The sequence below is a fragment of the Sebastes fasciatus genome, chromosome 18 (genome assembly GCF_043250625.1).
Source record: "Sebastes fasciatus isolate fSebFas1 chromosome 18, fSebFas1.pri, whole genome shotgun sequence".
In the NCBI taxonomy this organism is placed as follows: Eukaryota; Metazoa; Chordata; class Actinopteri; order Perciformes; family Sebastidae; genus Sebastes; species Sebastes fasciatus.
Window position 1 is genome coordinate 7,164,675 of NC_133812.1, and position 26,450 is coordinate 7,191,124.

Genomic DNA, 26,450 nt, shown 5'->3' on the forward strand with positions numbered 1-26,450 from the left:
GATCAGAATTTACCTTACTGTATACTTTGTGATTAAGCTGATACGGTACAATGTACCTGGAAAGCACCAGTGAATATGTTCTTACATAAAAAGACTTTGAGAAAAAAAAAAAAATTTTAATTTCAAAGATTTTGTAAACATGTCGGTCATGTATCATCTGTTTTTATTGTGCAGGTGTGGAGTGCCTATTGGCCCACAGCAGCAGTACATCATGGGAATGATAGATAATGATGGGAAACAGGTACCAGGTCCCAGTGTGATGCTTTGATATGCTTTAATATTCAAAAACATGCCTGTCTCTTTAAGACCCCCTCCCAGAAAGCCCAGTCTGCTCTGATTGGCTTGAGAGAGAAATATGGCTGTGGGCGGTATATTCTAATGAGTCTGCATGTGACATAGGAAGGGGAGCCACATCTGATTGGCTCGTTGAATCACATGTTTTCTGATCTAGACAACCCACAGAAAAACTGACTGGGTTGTCTTATTTCACAGTATGTAGGTTGGTGGGAACTCCAGATACCCAGATTGATGAACACAAGTTTTTATGATATGTCCCCTTTAAAGCTATTAAAAGGCAAGAGGTTGAGGCCAAGTCCAGCCTCCTCATGTTAATGTCTGCAGGATTCTAGACATTTAGAAGAGTTTATCCCTGATAAAAAATGTCTGTGTGTGGTCATGTTTGTCCCCACCCACCTCGGCAGATTAGCTGCACAGTTAATGCTTAGCCGAGCAGAATGTCCAGAGGCTGTGTGAGACACGCCCAGCACTTCTGAAAAGAAATTAATCAGACGCTCTCCGTGAGGAACCTGTTGTATTCAACACTTCAACACTCCAGTATAGCTCTGATTCAGAATCATCATGTTTGCTGTCCAAGAAATGCTCTCGCTCTCTCTCTCTTCATAATAAGGCTTATATATATCTATATATATATAGATATATATATATATCACTTTTCATAACTGCATGATGCAGAGATTTTTATTTATTTTTTCGCAATGGAAATTTAAAGGACAAAAATAATGACAGATGAGACATAAACCTACTATACTCTTTAACATGAAGCTTTTCATGTTATTTTTGTCATCTGGCAAGTTTGTGCCATTATGAATCCATTGAAGGATTAGGCAGCTAAAAATAGCCTCTTACGATCGGGGACTTAGTGCACAGTCTGAACCATAAACAAACAAATGGCATTTTCTCCGCAGGCCCCCGTTCGCTGCCAGCGTTTCAGGGAGTAATTTGTGGTGTGCAGAGAGGTTGACCCCGGTCAGGAAACAGCGGCAGGATAAAGAAGGGCCATTTAGCCCCGTTTGGAGCTTAAAGAGTGGCATTCTCGCAGGCCGCGTCCACTGTGCGGCAGCTGCACGGCCACAGACGAGCTAAAACGCTCAGGACGCTCGAGTGGAGATGTGCATCAATCATTGCCTTTCCAAGAACTGCGCGCCACTAGAAAAGCCAACGTCCTCCCACAGACCACCGTCCAACGTGTCATTTCAGCCAGCGCTGTCTCTCGTCCGTAAATAGCAGCAGCTTGCGTCTGCGTTTTTTTCCCCAGAGGTTTCTACACTGCAGGGCTGATCTGAGAGGAAAGGCTGGCCTCTCCTCTGTCGTGTAAAAACTTACATATAGTCCCTTTAATGTAAGCAATCAATATCTATTAGTAAAAACATTTGTGTTTTAATTTTATTTAGCTGTAACTGACTTGTAGCTGTTGGAAATTCTCAAAATCTCTGACTCAGCTTTTCCCGCTCGACTGCTCGTATTTACATTCTGAAGGATGCGACATGAGCGTGGTTCCATAGGTTCGTTGCTGAGTCACCACACACTTGTTTGATCCAACGTTAATATGAAACACGTTTAGTTTGATGCAGCTTTAAAGGAAAAACACCTCTCTGACCATGGAACCACTTACACTAAAAAACATTTGCATATAACATTAGCTCCTCTTTTGATTGATTGATGAGTAAAACGGAGCGTAACAATTTCCCCTCAGTCACTCTTTTCATGTTTTCTCTGAAAGGCAAATTGACATGCAGGAGAGGATGTACAGCAGGTGAATACTAAATGGCTTCTGTCATATCAAGGTAATGTGGGTATTTATCTTCATAAGGAGATGGACGGATGGAGATATGAACATTCAGTCTGATGAATCAGATATTGTCGAGCAGTCGAGAGTGTGAGAAAAACAGTTAGTCCGGCTCTCACTGGCTGTGTGTTGCCTATAGATATGGTGCATTCAACTGATTATTGGATTAGTCATTTCCAGCTGTGATGGAAAAATCAATCACACATCGCTCAGAAAAATGTCACCCACCATTACATACATACAGTATACCATGGGTGTTTGTGTGTGTGTGTGTACTGTGCTGAGCTGTGGTCGGGGAGTGTATACGGTGTTTGTGTGAGTTCAGGTTTCAGCGCTCTTTCTCCTTGAACTTGTTACAATCCAGTGTTTTAATCAAGAAGAAATCAATAAACCCAGAAATGAATATTGATCTCTCAGCATTGATTTACTGTGACAAGACTGCGACTGCAGTTATTCCAGCCGTGGCCTTTCGCTTGTACGTGTTAGTCGGGGTTTCTTCACCCAGACGGTGGAATGTGAAAGTCAGATTGCGACACTGTGTTTAACAGATTGCTCTGTAATAGCTGCATGACACAGCTGGCCCACCCATGTGTACATAAATCATAGGTTGGATCCAAGCGTTTATGACTGGGTGGCTCTGCCAGCCTATACGACAGAAAAAAATGTCAAAGTCACAGGTTGTGGTATTAAAACTACTTAAACACTACCAGACAGACACAGACTGGCTCAGAGTTCTTTGAAGGAATATTTCTATCTTGAGTTTAGAAATGTATTTATCTATGTTTTTTTTAATTGGAACCAAGTGATCAAAACCAAACAATGCCTCAAAACATTTGACATATTTGGCACACTTCCTCCTCCCTGCGAATATTTCCACTGTGACTTGTGATGCTCGGGGAGTGCGGGGTCCGATAAATAAGTACCGCTTTCTCTTCTCGAGATGACTCATCAATACCGGTGCCCAAAAGCCACTAAACCGCACTCTGTGTCACATCTGCGCACACTTTGAAACCATAACCTTTCATTCCTGTGCCCTCGCACTTGATTTGAGGCTGTCAGGTTCTTGTGTTGACGTGCTTCGACAGCTCTGAGTGACCTTTGATACATGCTCTGCACTGATGCTTTACAGTAGGAAATGTGATATATGCTATATCATGTCTATTAGGAGAGCTTATAGTCTACAAGCACGTGTTTAAATGACACAATGCTGGATTTCTTGACTCCTTTTGTGATGTTATTTTGTGCTTCTCAGTCATGTCAAGCCAACAGTATAGGCTACCTTTGTACTGTAGGTACCTGCATTCAAATCACTGAAATCAGCTGACTAATGAGACTCTCGCGCATGATTCAGACGGACGTGCTTCCCCCTAATGCTGTGAAATGAGCACAGTTGTTACAGAAACCACTGAGATTAGAGATTACAGAGAGACAAGTAGAAGCTATTACAGCACAGAGGCTGTCTGCCCTATAGGGTCATTATATATACTGCAGGCCCAAAGGGTTAACCATGCAGACATTAGAAATGCTTTAGTTGCCAGAAGCAAATACTTTGGAATAAACAAATGAAATAGGTTGACAGTGAAGGTTTTGCAGATAGTGTGAACATTTTAAAGTGAACAGTTTTAAGATGCCATGTTTCTATTCACTTGTTTTTTATGCACATTTTGTAGTATTGCATTAGAAAAGCTGTACTGAAACAGCACAATTCAAGAGTTGATGCACTAAACGGGATATGGAAACGCCTGCACCGAATAGATTCTTTTAGCTCACATGACTAATCAGCTGTTTTGGCGTCTTCCCGGATATATATGTATATTGTCTTCGTCTCCAGACTGCATGAAACATGGCCAACGCTAGCTGACATGAAATTGAAACAAATTCCTGAAGACCTCTCTCCAGATTTTCTCTCGTAGCTCGTAGCTTGTTCTGTTTCTGATTCGCAACCTCTCCTACTTCCACTGTGTGTGCCGAGTTTCTTCATTCTAAACCAATTGATGGAAACCTAATTTATTTTTAAAAGTCTGCTTAAAATTCATTTGACAATTGGATGGGGACACGGCTACTGAATGTTACTGTTACTGAATTAAAGTTGCCTCGTTATGGTTGATAAAAAAAACAGCATTATGCTTCCTATAAACATATCTGCTGTTGAAAATGTGTTGTGTATGAACACTATTTGATGCATGGTTAGAGTTGGACTGTCAGTTCATATTTCTTCTTTTCTCTGACCTGATCCCAAACTTGTGCTGCTATAGCCTAAACTAACCACTTCACATGATGATCGCACAATTCTTCTTCAGACAGCAGAGAAGCTGCATGTCAGAGCTCTTGTTATTTAAAGACATGATGTTGCAACATGTATGTAGAGAGGTTTACTTGTCTCTGAAGACCAAGTGGTCACTCAGTCCAGTGCCCCTTCCCTGTGCGCGTGCGTGTGTGCGTATATTTTCACCCTCACATCACTTCCTAAATTAGCTCCCTCATACTGTGTGGCTGCTGCTGCCAGTGGGTCATCTAACCCGCTATGGCCATTCTCTGGCTGGTAATGTGAGTGAGCTTCAAGTGTTGAGACATGTGAATGTGTTGCAGCCTCTCCTCCTCCTCCCTCGTTGCCCCTCACACCGACAGCCACGGCTGTACAAAATATCCCTACACATGCACCGACCCAATGACATATAGGTTTTTAATGTGACCTGACTGATTAGTAAGCAAACCAGTGAGGTGAAAGTCTGCAAGATAGTTACACTCTTCAGACTGTGAGCTGTTAGCTATAAGATAAAAAATTATAAGCACAGATGTATTTGGAGTCTTCATGGATGAATTCATATTTTAAAATATCATCTTTAGGTATTATTGTGTACACTATACTGTTACTGGAGCATTAAGAAGATGGACTGTCAGATACAGGTCCTGACCTGACCTGATTCAGGCTGGGTCAGCCTCTGGGGGTCCTGCTGTATAGTCTCCGGTCTCCGGTCTGTGTGTCAATATGTAAAATACCTGAATAGATCCATGTCATAATCTTCACAGAAAAATTGATATATCCCCCACAGCTGCTCTCTAACTTGTGGCACATCGTGCTGCAGCCAGATGAGCAGTCAGATTGGGTCTCCGAGAGGTTTTCCAACAGGTCCATTTCGGATTGAGTGCAATTTTTTTGTTTATCAGCTCAGGTGCCTTGAATTTCTGGATGATCAAGGTTTTTTTTTTAGTAAGAAGACAAAATGCTGGCGTCATTGTCAAACATCCAGTATGAATGACAGCTTTACGCACATTATGTCACCTTTATTGACTTGCAAAGTGCTTTGTTAAACAAGCTTGTTTGCGAGTGGAAGCCTTCTGGTCTTGTGTGTGGTCTTTCACAACTCAACAGTCACTCAAACAAATAGATGAGGAAGAATTTGATTTGAAAGAAAGGCAGCAGAGTGGCGTCCAGCTCCAGCCCTGAATGTTCAGACATGTTGCATGTGTCTTTGTGCTCGTCAACTGTGCGTTACGATCAGTCACATCTATCTGTCATCTTGCTCACAGCCTGACGTTGCAGCCCTTTAATCTTAGCTGGATTTTTGTACCATTTACACCATATTTATGCATGTTGGTACAACAATAAGAGCTCTAGCATGTATTCCTAAAACTTGAGATGTCGCACATGCAAGAGCAATGTGCTTTCCTTTGCCATATCAACAGAGTTGTACCCTCCAGCCCACTCACACACATTCACATGATCATGCGCGCGCACACACTCATGCTCCCCCCCCCACACACACACACATACATGCATACAGATGTGGCTTTTGAAGGTTTTGACGTGGGCGATGCCTCTGTGTCAACTCTTTCCTGTGGGGAGACTTTCCACTTGCCTTTTTTCCATGAGTGCTCTGCATGAGCGTGAGCTTTTTTTTCGTCACAATTGACGGTTAAATTTCAACTTGCGTGCACGCACTGAATTTATTGTGTAGAATAAAAAGGCTTCCACCTCAACCCTGCACCCCCACCCACCCCACCCCACCCCCCCTCCCCACTCTCTACTCCATCCTTTTCCACCCCGGCCCCATTAATAATGCAGCACATAATCCAGTCTTGGGCACACTCATGCTAGCAGCCCCTTGGCCTGCCAATCACTGGCCTAATTAGCACAAGATCTGCTCCCTCTCTGGCTGCTGCTGGAAAATACACCACGTATCCTAATCCGATCCCTCAAAGGCCAATTTCCCTCTTGGCAGTGACGGTTTTTGGGGGTGTTTCGCTTCCATCGTGAGGTGGTTTCTGCACTTACAGATTAAGGTGAAGTGCAAACAAACACCACACTTGTTTCCTTGTCGATTCAGCCAAACACACAGGAAGAGGTCTAGACAAAACGGATTATGGTGCATGTGTGCAGTCGTACCTTGTCATTGTCAGTGTGAATATCAGGCACGAGGTAGGATATGCAATAAGCATCTTGCTATTCTTTCTAGATTCTGTCAAAGATGTGGTCTATATTTACCTCCGACAAGAGGTTATGTTTTTGGCTCGTCGGGTTGTTCGTCTGTTTGTCAGCAGGATTACGGAAAAAAATCTACTGGTCCGATTTCCATGAAACTTGGTGGAAGGATGTAGCATGGGCCGAGGAAGACTGGGATTGCCTGTACATTGCTCTCACCTCTGACATCACAAGCAAACATGGAGGTGGCTGAGCTAAAATGCGCGCTAATGGTGCTAACAGTGCTAACAACGGCAACAGGGTAAACCTGGGGGGGGTAACCATAGGGTGGGTTAGCGGGGTGGACGACAACCGCCGTATGAGTGCAGTGCAAAGAGATGGCCATTAGCTAGCCAGTGTGACATGAAGGAAGGGACACACATGCACTAAAACATGCATTAAAAAGGTAAGCGTGGACGGCCCGGCTACCAAAACAAAGCACAGAGAAGTTCAGATAACAACACACACAGAGAGGGAGAGCGACTTCACTCTCTGCTCAGGTAGACATTACTCCTCTATATCTTCACATAACAAATAGTAATTTGCTGCTACATTAATGTTCTTAATGTCGTGTATAGAACCTTTGCGAGATAGGGAATTCGGCGTTGGCGCACGTCCGCACTCGCGGGCTCCTTTGGTTGTGCTTTGTGGCGACTCTTGTGCATGTCGTACAGATATTTACGGCTGTTGTGGCATTTGCATTTAAAGCTGAAGTCAAATGATAACCAATGTGGGTTCTGAGTCATGTTGAGTCACACCAAAATGTTGGGCAGACTTTTCAAAACCGAAAATCAATCTCAGGAATATCAAGGACATTAGCTGTCAGACGTATCAAAGAGGAGATCGAACAAAGACAAATTGGTCCCAATATCGTCTGAAGACCGAGACGGAGCTGAGACACAGCAGCTCTGCCTCAGACATTTGAAACAGAGAGCCCCGGTCTATAGATAACCCCAGTGTTTCTATCACATGTGCAGCGCGTTACCATATAAGACAGCAATATGACTCACTCTGCTCACTGACCTACTATGTGGGAAGTCATGATTCACGCAAGCTGCATTTAAGCAGGCAGGGACCAAAAATACTCTGGCATGCCATCACACAAACACATACACAACTATCACACACAAACACACTCACACATACCTCACTTGCTCAGTCATACTCACCACCCACAGACACCGATAGGCTCAGATGCTGTCGGTAACATACAGTGAGAGACATTAGAAAGTTGTCAGCGCAAAGACTGGAATAACAAGATGACTGGATCTGTGCTGATGCCTGTTTGAGGTAATGCCAATGTACGCTAGCAGCTGACAGTTTGATTATTTTTTCTATTTCTGTGACTTTTGAATAGATGGAAAAGATGATGCTTGAGATCTAATAAGAGAAGTCTGGTTCTATGCAACAGGTAGTGCATTTCAGCGATTGCCAATAATTCCTTGATTGCATTTTCATCTCTGCTTGAGTGAAAGTGATTTGGCTCTGGGTGCTTTTCTTTGCTGTTTGCTCTCGATTTAGTTCTTGAGCAGATCTTTCAAGAGTGATTAGTCAGCAACATATCTATTAATAGCTTCTTGAGTGGTGTGATATTGAGATATGTTTTACTCAAGCTTTCACCCTGTAGTCCTGCTTTAATTTTCTGATGTCAAAGACATAAGCCTCAATGCATTTTCAACTGCAGATGTTGGCTGCTCTGATAATGACTTTTCTCAGTACGTAATCCAGCTGTCTTCAGTGGTTTTCCGTGCAGCTCGTGCTCCTCACTAATTGTTTCTTTTAAAAGGTAAATCTCTGCAGTGGTTTGGAGTATTGATTCATGTGGTTGAGGTCACCGGCTGGACCTTTCCATCGCTCGGAGATGAAGTAGCTCCGGTGTTAATTAGGCCAGTTGCAGATGTAGATGCGGGTTTTGTGCAGCGCAGCAAGTGCATTCTGGGTCGTGCAGACAGACGCTCGCTCGCTCTCACAGCCGGCCCCATTCATCAGTGTCAGCAGGATGGTCCGCAGCTCGACCTAACCTGGGTTACCAAAGTCACGTGACCGCACTAGACCTGGGTGTTTCTCAGGACATCACATGAAGGTCCCCTCCTCAGGTCACACATTTAAATGAATCCAGGACAACATCTTGCACATGAATTCCTCTTCGGAGCTGAGCCGTCTTTCTTTGCTCAGCGATTGATGCTGTGTTGTCTTTGTTCAGTCTCCGTGATCGAAGCACAGAGGAGGGAGACGGTATTGATTTCTATCTGCAGCGAAAAGCACTTGATCCATTTATAGATGGACCTGAGCATAATAACTCCGGCCGTATAGCCTGAGATGACTGTGTCCTCTATGGGAGGTTTTACCTTGAACTTTCTTGAACATTGTCACATCTTGCATACAGCGAGTGTGAGGCAATAGATTTTTTTAGGATGTGTATCTCGTGAGAAGACCTACTGTATGTTTTGGATTTAATTGCACATGGAAATAATTCTCTCATTATGCCTCCACATTCCTCAGTTTGTAATCTGGTGACCATCAGCAGTATAAGTCTCTGACGTGGCTGTCTCGCATATATTATCTCAGGATCAATATCAGCAACCCAGTGGCCTTTCTGAAGGGCTGTTTACCTTATCAGCTAGTGTGGCGAATGAGGAGCCTCTGCCATGAATGTTAGTGAACTCTCTGTGGTCGGAGTGGAAAGCCCCAAAAAAAGAAAAACTGCCCGGCTTCAATCTTGTTTGACGATCTCAAACAGAGGAAATTACTTCGGGGATGACGTTTGTTTTAATGCAAAACAACTAAGATCGTATGTCCCTTATCTAAATGAGCATGACCATATTCATCATTCTTTCTTCAAGGTGTGAAGGAACTTGTTGGAGGCTGAGGTTTGTTAAAACACGTGCACAAATCTCACTCCGCTGGTTAGTTCTCTTTTTATTTTATGTTTCAAGCCACTTGAGATTTTTTGAATTCATTTCTCAGCTACTTCCTAAGTTACAGTTTGCTTGTTGCAACGCAGAGACGCATCATCCTTCCTTCCTCTACGAGAATGGCTTCTCCTTTAGAAAATCATTTATTTGTGATTTTTAACTGTGTCGGCTGAACGCTGCCGCTTTTGCAGAATTGATACTGTTCTCTAAGTGCGACAGAGCGTGAGTGGCGTGCTTTTTGTCTGCGATACCATCAGTTGCAGATAAAAAAAAACCACATTGAGTAATAAGAAAGTGTGATTTTTTTCAGGAACTAACAAAACAGCCTTGTTTTTAGTCTTGATGACAGTGCACATTTATTGGTATTCAATGAGTTTTGCAACTGTGTCATAAGCCTCGGAGGTCAGAGAGTCAACCCGTAGACGACCACGTAATCCTTCTGAAGTTACAACATAACAAACATCATTTATAATGTGAAAACCTTGTATCAGAATTGAAGTTTTTACATAACCAATTCAGGGTAATTTAATTTATTAGATGTAAAACAACCACATTTTAACATTTAAAAGAGTCTTAAACAATAAGTGTGAAGTAAAGGAATGAAAGAAACAGAGAGGGAGGGAGGGGGTGTAATAGCAGAATAGCTGGGGAGACATTTGATAAAAGTTAGGAGCTCCATCCTCATTAACATTCTCTATTACGGCCCAGGTAGACCAATCCCAGTTTAATCAATCCCTCTGCCTGATATCCCCATTGATGCTCGTAATGAACCATTAACACGTTTCTGATGATCTCTGCACTTCGTCCTGCAGCGAAACACCGTTCTGGGTATGATTAGCACCACCTATTGATAGATATTAAAGGAGACCACGGTGCATTAAATGTATTATGTACTGTATATCTAGATATGCACACAGATGTTTCAAGACTCTGGCACCATGTTAAACATGAACTTACATGTCGTTTCAACTTTGTAAACTCTCAAAAATCTCATGGATTTCAAATGTAGTGTTATCTGCATTCACCAGGCAGGCAGGGTTAAAGAAAAGATGGTTGCATTGTGGGAAATGTAGTGTTTTTTTAGGAACTTGACTTACAAAACTGGAACGCAATTGACTCCACTGAACAATTTGGTACCGCCAAGTTTGACAATAGCATCCCGCTCCACCTCCAACGCTGCTTGGGATACATCTTTATTGCCATGTGTGGTATCAAGTGTGTTAAGGTGGAAAAATCACATGTATACCACGCTTCCTTATCAATAAATAACATTTACTTGCCACTGTATTATACTGCGCAGTGTATTGTTTTATCGCGCTTAGCGTTAAAGAATAAAGTAGCCTACTGAGCGTATATTTAATACATTGTATCACGTCCATTGTGTCACATCCATGCCACACGACCTCCACCAATAACACCAAGGTAAATATTACGACCTTAATATTTCAATATAACTGTAACTTATAAAGTTAGGTAATGTAACATGCTGTCGTATCCTGATTATCGTCTCTGGCGTACAAAATTTCAGACGTCATTTCCTTCTCCAAACTCGGGACCAGAAAGGGTCCGACGCAGGAGGTGGGCCCGAGCCCGGAGGCTCCACAGCTGGACCCTTCTCCAATTTGAGACATAAATCCGATGCCATACTTCTGCTTTCTTTCATCCGATAGTGGCTTTCCAGGCTATAATGCGAGGCCTTTTTCCTTATCTCTTGCTATCTTTTGCGCTTCCCATTGGCCACTGCATATCTGCTGTACAAACAAATTCCGTAGCAATATGGAAATATCTTGGACCAGAGTATTAAAAACTCAGTCAGACAGACAGACTGATGGAAGAACGTAGGCTGGTATCACTCAGACCAACACTGTCACAAAAACTAAGGAGGAACTGAAACCCCTTCCAAAAATATCATCTGCATGTTACATTCAAAGACCGTACATTACAGTAGGAACTTTGTGGTTGAAAAGTGCTGCCATAAAGCAGACCTGTAAGTGATTTTCATTTCAACTTTACATGATAATGTACACTCCAGATTAAGGCTTACATTACCCTACCCATCATCATCATCACCATGCATGTTGACATTTGCCGCCTTGTACTGCTCCAAGGGCGTTCGTTGCCGTGGCCTAATTTGATAATTCCAATTAAAACCATGTTCATCCTCAGTGTAATTACAGTCACCTGGCAGGAGTCTCCCCCCCCTAATTGTGCACAGTGACACAGTGCTCATGTTGGTCTCCCTCCGACTGTACTCTGGCTCAGAGGATAATGTCATTAGACTGTATAGCAGCAGCGGTTGAGACTAACTTTGTTTATTCCGAGGAGCCACGGGGTGCGTTTGTGTTTTGACTAAATCATCCCAATAACTCAAGGGATGTTAAAATTACTGTCCCGCGGTAAGCTGTGCTTTAGACCTCCCGTCTGTGATTTTCATTATTTGCAACAACTCATCACTTGCAGCTGGTGTTTATGAACGTGCCTCTGGGCCTCGTTCTGCTCCGTGCTGATTCATTGTCCCCCTGTTTGAGGCACTAATCTGTCAGGAAATGATGGAAAACATTACCAATATGTTAATATATCAACGGGTGAAAATAATATCTGTGTCGACTTCTTAGACTTCCATCCAGCTGGAGCCGATCCCAGCTGACAGTGGGTGAAGGCGGGGTACACCCTGGACAGGTCGCCAGACTATCACAGGGCTGACACATAGAGACAGACAACCATTCACACTCATATTCACACTTACGTTGTCAACAATGAACCTAACCTGCATGTCTTTGGACTGTGGGAGGAAACCTGAGAACCCAGAGAAAACCCACGCTGACACGAGAAGAAGAGAACATGCAAACTCCGACCCTCTTGTTGTGAGGCGGCGGTGCTGACCACTGCACCACCGTGCCGCCGATTTCTTAGACTTAATTGTAAGAAATGGAGCAGCTTCTACTTTTTTATTAAAGGATAGTACTTATTATTAAATATCGGTTATTATTTTTGTCTTGATCATTGTTTTTGATTGGTAATAATGACGTTATGCTCACCGAGTTAATCGCTGAGATCACAAGGACACACACAAGAAATTCCAATCAAACCAAACGTATTTGGAAAGCAGAAAAAGGTGTAAAGTAGTCCGACATCCTGGTAGATGATGATGATGATAAGTGAGATTTTCTGTAGACAACTGAGCAAGACACCAACTCGGATCTTATTATCATAAGTACATTATGCTTGGGTAAGTGTCGGTAACGGTCATATACAGTATCTACAGTCTCCATCTCTTCCATGCTTTGATGTTCAAGGGCTGTTCTTGAAAACATCTTGAAAGAGAGAGAGAGTGATTCATATATAGAGTGGATCCAGTGGTTATGTCTTCTGCAGCTTGAATGTAGTCAACTTTTGATTCTGATTCAGCATACTAAACTGGCAACCCCATGCTAAGACGAGCCCATCTAACATTTTATTCTGGCAACCCAATCGCCAGGATAATACGTTGGCATTCTGCAAACCACGGATACGTTGGATCTTGACGTTTCTGAACCAAAGACATTTTTCATATCAACAATCCGACATCCTTCTTTAGTGTTTTTTAACCCGCTCGTGGTGCTTTTTGCCGTTTCCAAACTGCATTCTCAATTACGTTTAGGTTTAAAGGCAACAAAAGTACTTGGTTAGGTTTAGTAAAAGTTCATGTTTTGGGTTAAAATAAGCACGCTGCTTTTGGTTTCACATGGGACATAAAGGACCAGGCTGATGATGAGACATGCAAATGAAAATGCAGATGTGCTTAATACCTCTCAGCTTGAAGCACAAAGAAAGTCAGAAGCCTTCATACTGAATCTATCCTTCTTGTTTTTTTAATTCAAGGGGAAATAAACAATGTGAAAAGAACTTAGATTGCTGTTTTTGCTCTTCATTGTGCTGCAGATGTACACAGAAGAATGTCTCAAAGGAATGCGTCGAAGATACGTAAGCTTCCTGAATGATGTTAGTTTATGATAGGAGTAATCGTGACTCTGCCACTGGGGTGAAGTTAAGTCTGTCAACGTCCGCCCTCGCTCCTTCATATATTTGATTCCGTCATGACCTCTTCCTTCCACCACACACCCTGCACATTATTGTGCTGAGGCCCAGAGAGAGAGAGAGAGGACACACATCACAGAGCACATTATGACACACTGTCACACATTACCACCCCTCCTACTTAAAGTCCCCCAAACTAAGGCTGCGTCATACGATACAGTCAGGCCAACGCTGACTCAAACATCCTGCTGTTTGCCCTGCTCAGCTCACTGATGGCTGTGTAAATGGGCTTTTTCCACTGCTAGTGTTTACTTGGTCCAGTCTTTCTTCTAATGTACTGATGCATGAAAATAAAGATTAACTGACTAATTCTAGGGGGAGAAACTTATCTGACCTACCCCCAAAGGTATCTCAGCTGTGTTTCCATGGTAATAATGACACCGGTGATATGCTAATAACCGACAAAAAAGAGGAAAATGTGTTGCAGATTAAATAATGACACAGTAAGCCTGTAGAAATATTTTAAATTCTGAAATTTGTATCTGCTAAATTCTTCCAAAATGCACAAGTTCAAATGTGATGATTTGCTGTTTCAATTCAGTTTATAAATTGAATATCTGTGAGTTTTGGTGGGGAAAGAAACAAGCAGTTTGAAGGTGTCATTTTGGCGATGGGAAATTGCGATAGGAATTTTTCACAGGTTTTTTTCACAGTTAATTGCAGCCCTGCTCATTTTGCCATGTTTTGCAGTTTGACAAGAACATTTTAATTTACCCAGAATGCATTTAAAGGAACTACTTAAAGGAATAGTTCAACCCATCCCACAATTTTGGGAAATAGGCGTATGTGCTTTGTTTCCATGAAACCCAGTTGTCAGAAAAAAAATTTAGGCATTTGGAGGTTTCTGCAAAACACGGACACGTTGAATGGCGACGTTTCTGAACCAAAAATACAATTAATATCAGCCTATCAGTATTATGCTTGCAAAAATGCACAATGCCATGTGGTTAACGTTGTGAAAAGATTGGTTAGGTTAAACTTAAACTACGTCACCTGCTCTGACTGAATGCAAAAACGTCGACAGTCAACGTATCCCTGGTTTGCAGGAACCTCCAATGCAAACATTTTTTCCTGCCAACTGGGTTGTTCTGAGAGTGAGGTGCTAATTTAGGCTAGCCACATCCTGTTTCCAGATCTACACTCAACAACTGATATTGATTCTCTCATCTCTGAAAGTAGCAATAAGTTTAGATTATTACGAATTTCAGTTTTGGACAGTGTTGTTCCAGCAGTAGATATAGAATAGTTGGAACAGATCTAACACCTGAATGTTTAATACATTTTAGCGATGGTAAAAATCTATCTAGCTCCAGAAACGCAACAGTTCTGCTGTGAGAACATTACTTTCGTTAAACTAAAGAAACTAAATACAAAGAAGCATTTCCAGTACAGTGTTAGTGAGCAATCAGTCTGACCAAGGACAACAGTTAGGCAACAGCAGGTGTATAGTGTGACAGTGACAGGTGAACACATGAAAGCATTGTTTGGTACAGGATGTTATACATTCAACTCCCTCTACACCTTCTGTATATAGTACGTGTGTGGGAAGCTTTAAGCGGTACACCGTTGCTCCACAAACATAATTGCTGTTGTGGGTAAATGCAGAGCTAACGTGTCTCCAGCCACATTAGTCTTCATCAGCCTCCCTCAGATCAGCAGGCTCGCTCCAGGAGCAGCCAGCGGTAAACCCCTGAAGTCAGCTCTGACCGCTGCTGGAGCGTACTCATCATCATCACCACCCCGCTGTGCTTTTGATCTACACAGGAATGTAGGCAATTCACCGAGAAGGTTGGCGGCATCGGTATTAGTGTGGCAGAAAAAGGCTGCCGTCAACAACTGACCTAGGAAGTACAAAAAAAAAACAAAAAAAAAATCTTTTGCATCCATCAGCACTTCTAATCAGAATTCTGCCACAACCTGCTATTTAGTGGTGTGTTTGTCTGGGTATGTGTCTTTTCTGTATGCGTGCATGTGTGTATGAATATGCTTGCACTGTATGTGTGTGTCTACTTGTACATCTATCTTTGCGAGGACCAATTTGAGACCTTTAGAGAGAGGACATTTTTGGAAAGTGAGGACATTTTGGCTTGTCCTCACTTCTACAAAGGCCTGTTTGAGGGTTCAGAATTGGTTTGGGTAAGGGGCCAGGGGAATGCATTATGTCAACGAGCGTCCTCACAAAGATAGAAGGACAAGGATGTGTGTGTGTGTGTGTGTGTGTGTGTGTGTCTTGTGTTTGTGTCATCCTTGCATTTTCCTCCCCACTGCAACAAACCATCTGAAGTCCAAGTGAAGCGAATGTGCATTCCAGGGTGGAAATAGCATGTTTGGATTGCTCTGAACCTCACAACCGCATCTGGAAACATTATTCTTGGAAGACAGGTCATTATCATAGGAAGCCAACTGAGAAATGTTTGGTGGAAATAAGCAAAGTATACAACAGCTCGTACCAGCCAGAACCCACAGGAAAGTCTGGACTGACATAGTTGTTCCACAGCAGCCCCCACACCAGACTGTCTGTTGTAGCAGTCAAATCATTACTACAACTCTGTCACAGGTAAACAACTGAACCCACACATGGCCTGATAGTAAAAGACTTTAATGCAATCAATGGCTCAGTTGTAGTCCTCGCAAAGCCAGCCCGCAATTTTCACTTCCGTCATTGTGGACTAGTCTCAGTAGTCAGTGTCATATGTAATTTCTAGGCTCAGTACTCATTTGCTTGTGTCATATTATAGGAGGCCGTACAGCAGATAGTATATGATTGACAAGTGGAAAAAAAGCACCGTGATTAGTCTTTTCAAAGATGCCGATTGTTCTGTAAATGCTCTCAACTCAAAGTCAGTTTCTTCATAAACCTGAGGTCAGAACTAGGTCATGCAGCCACTGCGTCATCTGCATATTGCATCTGCAGTGCCTGGCCTATATACTGTAGATAGATGTCATGACATTTGAGAGTTTGAAAAGGTGACAAGTTACATCATCAACTAAAACATTTTACATTATAGTTGGAGCTTGGATCAGTCTGGCTTCCAGCTCGATTGATTGTTAAGTGGATGTTGTCCAGATGTTTTCCAGACTCTCACTGCAAAAACATTTTTTTTAGGCTCAGCTGATTCAAGCCCTAAATTTCCTCAAGTAGAATGAATCAGCACAATCTGTAAGGGATCACCAGTTAGATCATGAACGAACTAAGACCTAATATTTTGCACAAAAAAAAATCATGTATTTTAGGGATGTGGTAAGGGATGATTCTAACCAAGAAACCATGCATTTACATGCAGCCTTATTATTCTACATTTAAACCTTACACAGTCGTGTAAATGCTCCTTCCAGTTACTTTATATTCTATATCTCAGACTCACCTTATTACATTACATTTAAGTTACATTTATTTTACAGTATTCACTGTTATGTACAACTTCTCTATATCCAGATGAAACCGCTGCTTCAGGACAAAAGAGCAGCACTTATGCAATGACAGTGCCAAACACTTTGTGTTTGTGTGTAGAGATATGGTTGCTAGATGTGGCGCACGGAAACAAACGGAACACCTTCGCCATAATTTCATTCAGTATTACGGTATATTTATGTGGGAATTGTCAACTGTATTGAGGAAAACGGTTTTCATGTGTGAGACAGACAGCCAGTGATCAGAGTCTCAGCTGATAGAGCACTCCCATTTACACACTGAGGGACTCCTATTTTCTCAAGCTAGTTCTATTTGCAAGGTGAATATGCCTGTCAATCTCCATTTTCACACTTGTAGTAGCGACACTTGCACCATTCCACACGCCACCTTTCCTGAGGCCTTGAATGTGTGTGTGTTTGGTAACCAGATCCATTGGCCCTGAGAATCCTGGATGACGGAAAAGTCATCCCACAGATTCAGAGAATGGATTCTGTTATGGCAGGTGATGGCACTCATGACTGGATGTTTATTTACCTCACGGATGTAGCTGTGCTTCCACATTCATAGAATGTATTTTCCCTTTATTTGCACAAAAATATGTGTTAAAGCAACGTGATCTCATCCCTACTTGTCAGGTAGCCTATTGCGTAGTATCTGGAACGCAGAAGGTGGTTAACACTGTGAAACGGTCAAAGTTAACATTGTAACACATTGTTAATCCGGCAACTCGGCACCTTCCCGCAGGGTCGTGTACTTTGAACTGTTGTGTTTATTTCTGCTTTGGAATGTAACCGCTGTGAAAAAAAAAACGTTTTATTTCTCTGATTAACTGCTTTGTTCTTGCTAACGCCGCTCCCTCTCTTCATTCACTCTATAGCTTGCTCTCACTCGTTGTATACCTTTAAAAAAACACATCAGGTCATAAAAAATCCCATTCCATAAATACTTCCATATAAGGAGCCCCTATGACCCATAAGCTGTCAATCAAATACAGCAAGTAAGACGACATGTAATCATAACAAGGAAAATTTAATCAGAACAAATTCCTGTGTGTAATCACATTTTCCAGGCCTCTACATTTGTCTAATAGCTCGCTAGCCAACTAAAAAAACACAGATGGGAACTTTTCTGAGGAAATGTAATTTGGAGCACTGTGTAAAACTAGGACAAAAGGACAAAGTCGCTTTGTGTCGCTTTTGACAGAAAAAGGGATTTTATTCAATGAAATAGCACACATTATTCTACTCTTATTGAGCGTCCTGGAGTTCGAATCACACAATCCCACCACGTTGCAGAACAGCAAACATAGTAACATGCGTTCAATCTGTGCGGTTGTTGTGTCAGCAGATGAGTAGAGAGTAGTAGAGCTCATTTCAAACTTGTGACCACAAGCCCACATGTAGCAGAGGGGGCATCTTGGCACTGAGCATGGTCTAATATAAAGGCTCTTTGATGGAGTTATGTGTCTGTGTGTGTGTCTGGTGGGTTCTCTTGAGGGAAGATAGCTCTGCGTCTGTCATGGCAGGGTGAGCAGAACGGAACGTTTGGCAGGAAAAATCAGGGGCACGTGCTGTTATGTTCCCAGAGAGCTGAACTTCTTTAGGTGTTTTGATGGAAGTGTGGAGTTACGCTGACATACCGTGACTCCAGCCAGACAACAAAGCTGAGCCAGAGTAGAGCAGAACACTTTTTTTTATTTGATAATATTCATTAAATACAGAGGGTAGATGCTCAGAGACAACAGTGTCCCTCCTGTGTCCTGAACCCGGTCTCACTCCCAACTCGTCAAATGCAGCCGATTAGACTGTTGTCAGGCTATTGAATAGGCTTGGTAATCAGTCGCTATAAGCCCCATAGATGTGGGTCAATAGGGGCCTACTACATCTACCAGTATGTTTTATCATCTATTCACAGAAAGAGGGTGTAAAAGAACACGAAAGCCACCTCTAGCGACCGTATTAATTGTGACAGGAGCAGAAGCGGAAGTCAGACGCTGTAGTATAGACAGTGTGAAATTTGTGTTTGTAGTTATTTTATCCCAAAACACAATGTTTTTCCCTAAACTTAACCAAGTGTTTCTTTTCCTAAACCTAAAGACTCATGAGTCCCATGAGTCCCGTGAGTCGCTAGTCAGTCAAGTTAACGTCAACCCTAACTAAGTGTTTTTTAAGTTTTGGAAATACATTTTGGCAATATGTATATACGTTTTTCTTTAATATTTCAGTTGGAGCATTAATCTTAAATAAATTTGTGTTAAATTGAAATGTTTACAAACAAACTGAGACACAGCAGCATTATGGGATACAGATAGCTGGTTGATCCGGAGATTGCGCCTTTGTTGTCGGCTCGACTTGATAAAGTTCGCCCATAGTAAAACTGTTGTTTTTGTTTTGAAGCTGCAGATATATTCAGTCTTCTGTGCCCATATTATTCATTATTTCTGTAATTGTTTCCACTCTCATAGCTACAAAACAACCTCTGTGCTGTCATTTGGGTTCATGTCCTGGGATGAAGCTGCTCCCTGTATTTACATGTGTGTCTAAGCTTCTCAGCATATCTTTACAGTGAGTCCTTTTGAGATTACAAACACATGTGGATCTCTAGAGCAGGAAGTAAAGAGACAGCACTTTACGCTGGACTCTCATTGTCTACCTTTAATTTAAATAAAAGTTATTCTGTGTGTTTTTATTTGTTGATGTGGGGAAGTGTGTAAGTGGAAATGTGTGGACTCTTGTGATTCATGTATCTTGTGTAAGCAGGAGCATGCACAGCAACATTTTTGCTGGCTTTTAAATGTTAAAGGGGGTAGTGAGCATGTGCAGAGAGCAGCAGTCATTCAGGGCTTGTATGTGTTGAATCATGGAGGCCGGCTGCAGCAGACTGCCGGGGCTGATGTCAGCCCTGCGGTATGCGCTAGCTGGGCTCGGCTGTAAGCTGACCCCCCCCCCTCTGTTGTGCTTCTATTTCCAGGGCGTGAGCGGAATGTCCGTGGATGAGAAGCCTGAAGCCCCCATGTATGTGTATGAGTCGACAGTTCATTGTACCAATATCCTCCTCTGCCTCAACGACCAGCGGAAGCAGGATATCCTGTGCGATGTGACTGTCCTGGTGGAGGGCAAGGAGTTCCGCGGGCACCGGTCCGTGCTGGCCGCCTGTAGCGAGTATTTCCTCCAGGCGTTGGTGGGCCAGGCGGAGAATGGCTTGGTCCTCAGCCTTCCGGAAGAGGTACGTCCATCAAACACGCTGTTCCCCTGACAGTTTTCTCTTGCAGGGGTGGAAGTGCTATTGACTTTTAGACAAAGCAACACTAAAACTCCCCACTGACACCAGTACAAAAGCAATACTAACCAGGCTCTCTGCGCCTTCCGCCTGCAGCCATTGCCACACACGGTGATGTGTGACCACTGGACCAAGGCCCTCTATCCACCCTCCACCTTTAGAAAAAAAACACAGCTCACAATGCAACTGATGGCCATGAACAGAGCCTTACGTAAATTACAGTACCGTGTACTGTGTCCCACTATATATTTTATCAGCAATCAGATGTCTAAAATACTATGACTGATGGGTTGTTTTGGGTGCATAAAGTTCAAAAAGGCATCCATGGAAGTATGACACGTACTTGTAAATTATATTTACATTTATTCATTTGGCAGATGCTTTTGTCCAAAGCAACATTACCAGCTGTCTTATAAAGAACATCACAGTCACATGAGTCAACAAGGTCTCAGCCACAGTTCAATCTGACTGTGCACCTATTTATAATGTTATCATCCAATTGAATATGCGTTGTCAGTGCTTATCACTACCGTTCTGATGCTTCAGACGGGCTAAACTGCACCTAGCATGTGATTAAAATTGTGAATTAGAACAAAACAACTTTAGTTTAAGGCCAGAAAACTACTTGTTTAGGGTTAGGAAAAGATCGTGGTTTGAGTTTAAATCAATACTACGTAAATTACATAACGAAATTACGGTAAAATAAGCCGTCGACTTTTGGTTTCACGCGGGACACGGCGGTCTTCTCGGTGAAAGTGCTGTGTTTGTTTCATCCATCCATCGCCCCCCGACCGCCACTCCAACCGGACTTTGTTGCCCTTATCGTCACCTAACGTCCTCCTTTGCTCCCGTCGTAATTACTACAACCACTAGAGGTCGGCGTCGTCTTCTCGTATTTGTATCAGTGATCAACCATGTGAATAGATGATGACCCTTATGTCGTATTGTATTGTTATGTTTTTACCTAATAACTTGCAAGGTAAACTCCTGTTCGGGTAGAGGTATTGAGTGCTTGATTTGTCCAATACGTAAGGTTACTTTTGAATTTAGAAACATTTTGATTTTATAATAAATTCACTTATTTAGTTATAAATCTAAACTTATAAATCATTATGTATTTATTTTTTATTTATTTAGGCCCTCTCAGGGGGCTTAGATGACCGTGTGGGTTTCCCACTAGCACCACACAATTTCCAAAAATCTCACTTTAACTCCAGCTGCTCTATTTTTTTATATACATTATCACTTCCCAACTGTAACTTCACTGTTGACATTTTGAGTATTTTGGAGTTATTTTTGGTTTCTATTTGCGGTGCCTTTTCTCTGTCATGAGAGAGGATAGCAGTAAAACAATGTTTTAATTCGATGTGCTGTTCGCTGGAGGATGAAAAAGTGAGAAAGTGCATTATTGAGCCCGTAATGCTGTGATTGCCAATTAGCACCTGTCAGCTGTCGCCGGAGGTAGCGTTTCGTGGCGAGATTAACGCCACCTCGGGCTTGGCGCTCATCAGGTTTAGCAACACTCCTCACTCTTGCTCACCTCAGCTCTCACACTGTCACTTTCAACCGATCCCCTTCGGAGCCCTCCCACCGAACACATGATGAAAGTACCCCCGCTGACGTATTGATGTCACGCGCTCGCATCCGCGTACATACATGTGCTGCTGTGAAAACTGGGGCACATCCCGCATGTGCTGTGTGGAGTTTGTGGCTCCTCGCTGGGGCCAGCGTGCATTAATAAAGTAACGCCTGTCAAATGACTTTGTCACTGCGCTCATTGGAAAAGAAGTCGGCGTCAGATTGTCGTCTTATGTAAAAATGAGCATCAGTGGCTTTTTTCCCCCTCCTCCTTAACTCAAAGACAGACTGCAGGGAACGGCTCTTGGATGCTCAAAGCAGCATCTCTTTTCATTCACTCACTGCATGCATGAATAATGCATGAGCTGCTGTGTGTTTCAGGTGTGAGAGTGTGGAGTGTGGAAAGTCACGTCTTTCAATGACTGTCTCTTTAATGTGTCAGAGAGAGAGAGAGTTACTCCTGTTGAGGTTTTAACTAAGCCTTCTTCCCTTTGTCCATCCCTGTTCACATGTTTTTTTATCATTTTATCTAAATGGCAAAACAACATATAATGAATGTATTGGCTTTATTCTGTCACAATGGACACTTGAGGTAACTACATCATATTCAACAACACCCGCCGATGGAATCACATATCTTATATCATCATCATATCATATATGTGTAGACATGCAAAATACAGTTATTTTTTCATTATCACTCGTATAATCTAAAATAGAGAATAGTGCATTTTCACAGGACCCAAAGTGATATCCTGACTTAAAATTATTAATAAATTGTAAATGTTGGGAATTGTTCATTATAAATGAAAAAGTAGTAATACCACAATTATAAAAAAAATCCTTAGTAACAAGTAAAAATATTAAATAAGTAAAGGTACACAAGCGTTCACAAAAAAAAATGCTTTAAGTTCCAAAAGTAAAAATACTCTTTCTGCAGAATGTCCCCTTCCAGGGTGTTATTTAATACAGTATGTGTTTATTATTACTGATGCATTCACATGTAAGCTGGTCAAGGTGAGCTCATGTTAATTACTGTATATTGTTTTATATGTCTATTACATGGAACTAGTAACTACAGTACAGTTGTGAAATAAATGGAAGTATAAAGTGGAAAGTCTAAGAGAAAACACAAGTTACTTCACTAATGGCTCTTTTTTGACCTTGTTCATCTATTTAAGGTGGAATTTCCCTTTTAAATAGCATTCTGTTTAGCAGGTGGTACATCTCTATCTGACTGTCTAGACAACTGTCAGTCGCATCATGGAGGAATGTCATTTCATTTATGTGGCTAGTCAAGTTTTTAAGGTCCCTGTCACCCTTTGCTTTACGGTCAGTGACTGAAGCATGCTGACGCATCCCTGCCTCGAGTCTGAACACTGTCTTCTCTCTGATGATGGGGGTTGGGGGGGGGGTGGGAGGGCTGGGTCCGCTCAGAGCATAGCAGCCTCGAGCTGTGGCTCGGGTCATGGAGAGAGTGTTCCTTCAGCAGCTACTGAAGGCTGCCACCTATGTGCAAAGAAAGGGCAGATTAGAAAGACCTCGGCTGCCACTGGGGGAGAGAGAGAGAGGGTGGTGGAGGTCGGTCGGTGCAGATGAAATGTGAAACAAAGACCACCTCCCCCACAACCTCCATCACTCCTCTCCTCTCATGGCACCGCCACCGCCGCTGGAATAGCCGAGGCTGGCGCTGGAGCTGGCTGAGTGACATCATCTATATCTAATGTGATTGTGGGCTCGCAGAGGGGCAGCCGGTTTCATCAAGGGGCTTTGTTGGCCATCACATCATGGGAACAAAACAATCCTGCTTTATCTCAGAGATGCTGTCCTCTGGGCCGGCCGGCAGAGGGAAGGAACAGAAGAGCATGACGTACGTGTTGGGAGATGGAGGCTTCACACACACACACACACACACTCACACTCACACAGTTTCTCTACATCATATTCCTTGTGAGTGTAAGAACAAAGGGGGATTCATAAGAATTAGCATGCCACAAATAAGAGCCAGGGAGTGGAATTTTAAAGAGAGCGCTCCACTGGAAAGGAGCAGTTATCACCGTGACGAACAGAGATGACCACCATAGAGTGGAACTGTATGCAAAGCTGTGACTCAGTCCTCACGGCCATGATCACAGCAGACTGCTGTCAGCTAGTTATTAGTGCAGCATGTTGCCTTTGTTCCCCTGATGTTACCAATCTGGTGATTGTGCATTGGAACGTTATTCCTAAATTGTAGTGGAAAGCTAATTTATTGTTATAATTCAGCACAATCTCATATGAATGATACGGCAATTTGTGTGCAATTACAACTTTTGGCGTGTCGTTCGACGTTGCGTAGTCTGCATGCAATCTAAACACATCTGCGTGAATATGCCACGCTCAGAGCTAGGGACGTAGAATAAAAACGTGAGAGAGACTGCTGATGGTGGAAGGCAGGGGAGGTGGATGGGTCCAACAAACACAGGACATTCAACCAGGAGACCGGTGTTCATGTCCCAAAGACGTTTGTGACGTTTTTTCCGTACTTATGTTGCGTTGTTACCTCCTTCCAAGGCCAAGGGCCGGTGTTGGTTTGTCTGTCTGTAAGCAGGATTACTCCAAAAGTTTGCGATGGATTTGAATGAAATTTGTTTGTAGGGGTGGGGTCTAGCACAATGAGCAATCCGATAGATTTTTGTGGCGATCCGGATCATGATCCAGGATCCAGGAATTATTTTGAAGAATTCCGATCAGCCAGAACATTAAGACCACAGGGTATAACACATGCGCAGTGTAACTGATGATGCGTTGATGACACGTGACCCCGCCTCCTTCTGAGAGCAGAGAGATATGTGTGTGGCGAAACTCCGAGGTGCGGCGGGAGCTGCTGGCCGTCCGCGTTGAGAAAGAAAACGCGGTAGATGACGGGATGAGAGACAACGTCGTGTAATGTTATACAGACATAACAACGCTAATGTATAAGAGAGGCATCCGCCGATACGTTACACGGAAACACACCGTGTTTATAATAAGCCGACCACCTCACGGTACCGCCAGCTGTGAGCTGTGATCTGTTCTTAAAGACACGCACCTTGGCGGAGGTCTGCGCTCTCCGAGTGCCATTCTAGTTATGTACCTATTTTACTTTGTTTACGTACTTATTTTAAGCACATCCATGTTGTTTGTCCTAAACCAACTAAGTGGTTTTGTTGCCTAAACATAACCATGACCGCTTCACGGTAACAACATGGCAATAAATAACATACGAGAAGCTTAAAATACGCTATTATGACACACCAGCCCGTTCTCATTCCCAGGATGTCAAAAAACGTTGCTTTGTCACGACCACCGGCGTTCGATCCCACCGCACAAGGCCCCTTTCAGCGGCGGTATGAAACTACAGTGGTTTTCTTTAATTCACACCATTAAGCATGTATACTGCGACCAAAAAGTGACGCAGAGGGGTCTGACAAATCATCCTTAATGTCCTTAAAATGTTGTGCTATTGATACGCCTTCCCATGAGATCAGGTTTGGTAATTACACCACTGAATAATGTTTATCCACTTGTTTGCACATCTGACATCCAGTGTGGGAGTGTTCTGACCGGCTGGAATAATTGATTCCAGACCGCTGTGGGGACGGCGGAGGGCTCCAGAATGTGGCGGCTCATCAGTGCGACCATTTTTGCTCTCTCTGAGTTTTTATTCTGGAAAAAAGGAGAGGGCAGTACTGTGATTCAGCAGAGCTCTGGTTTACAGACCTCAAACCACCTCCTGTTTGTCAGTTCTTTCCTTAGTCATGAGCCAGGGAACACTCCTGCACATTTTTCATCTCAAAAGAAAACACACTTGAACACACACACAAATCTGCACCCGGTTATAAAAAAGGAGAGCGTATCCACCTGCAGTGTCGCAAAGGATTTGCTGTGATTTATTTGAACAAGATTAAAAGTCTGGAGTGCTGCTTGTGAAAACGTTGGACGGAATACTAAAGAGTTTGTTATTAATGGAGGCTGAAGAAGTAGCCTCAGAGGGTGGGTAGGACTAGGGATAGGGGTGAAGGGGTTAGAGATCTTCAATGGCTCTCCACACCTAAGTCCATCGATGAGGCATTTGGAATTTCTAGAGCATTAATATAGCAGAAACAACTATTGTCCATTTAAAGATATATAAAGGAGTAATGTCTACCTGAGCAGAGAATGAAGTCTCTCACCCTCTGTCTGTGTTGGAATCAGAGCTTCTCTGTGCTCTGTTGACATCGCCGGGCCGGCCGCGTGCTTTTAAGTGCATGTTCGTGCATGTGCATGTAGCTCACGGCCGCCGCTCTGCACTGCTCTCAAATGGCAGTTACAGTCCGGTCCCCCCCCCAGGTTAACACTGTTAACTCTGTCTGTGAGCGCTGTTAGCACCGTTAGCTGCGAGCTGCTGGCTCGAGCCGTTGTCATGTTGAGAGCAGTGCGGAGGGAATGGAAATGTTCCCAATCTTGCATTTAGACTGGCCTCATCAGGGAAATGACAACACAGGTTGCATTGGTTTCTTTTAACAATGACCTAACGTGAACCTCCGCTGCTTGTGAGGTAACTAAAAAGTCTGAGATAGAGAAAGAGCTTGAGATAGACCAGAGACAGGCTAATGTAATGTAATCTTGTGGTGGTTTAGG

At 42.9% G+C, this 26,450-nt stretch overlaps 1 protein-coding gene across 5 annotated transcripts in view; it reads left to right on the forward strand.

Moving 5' to 3' along the window:
* Positions 1-26,450, forward strand: part of bach2b (BTB and CNC homology 1, basic leucine zipper transcription factor 2b) — a 99,793-nt gene that overhangs the window by 44,345 nt on the left and 28,998 nt on the right. For 4 of the 5 annotated variants that reach the window (XM_074614734.1, XM_074614735.1, XM_074614738.1 and 1 more), the window contains one exon: positions 19,923-20,177. In XM_074614734.1, coding sequence (XP_074470835.1) covers positions 19,923-20,177 — 255 coding nt within the window. Of the gene's footprint in view, positions 1-7,710; positions 7,839-19,922; positions 20,178-26,450 lie in introns of those variants that run through there. The other variant, XM_074614739.1, reaches the window with a different exon arrangement.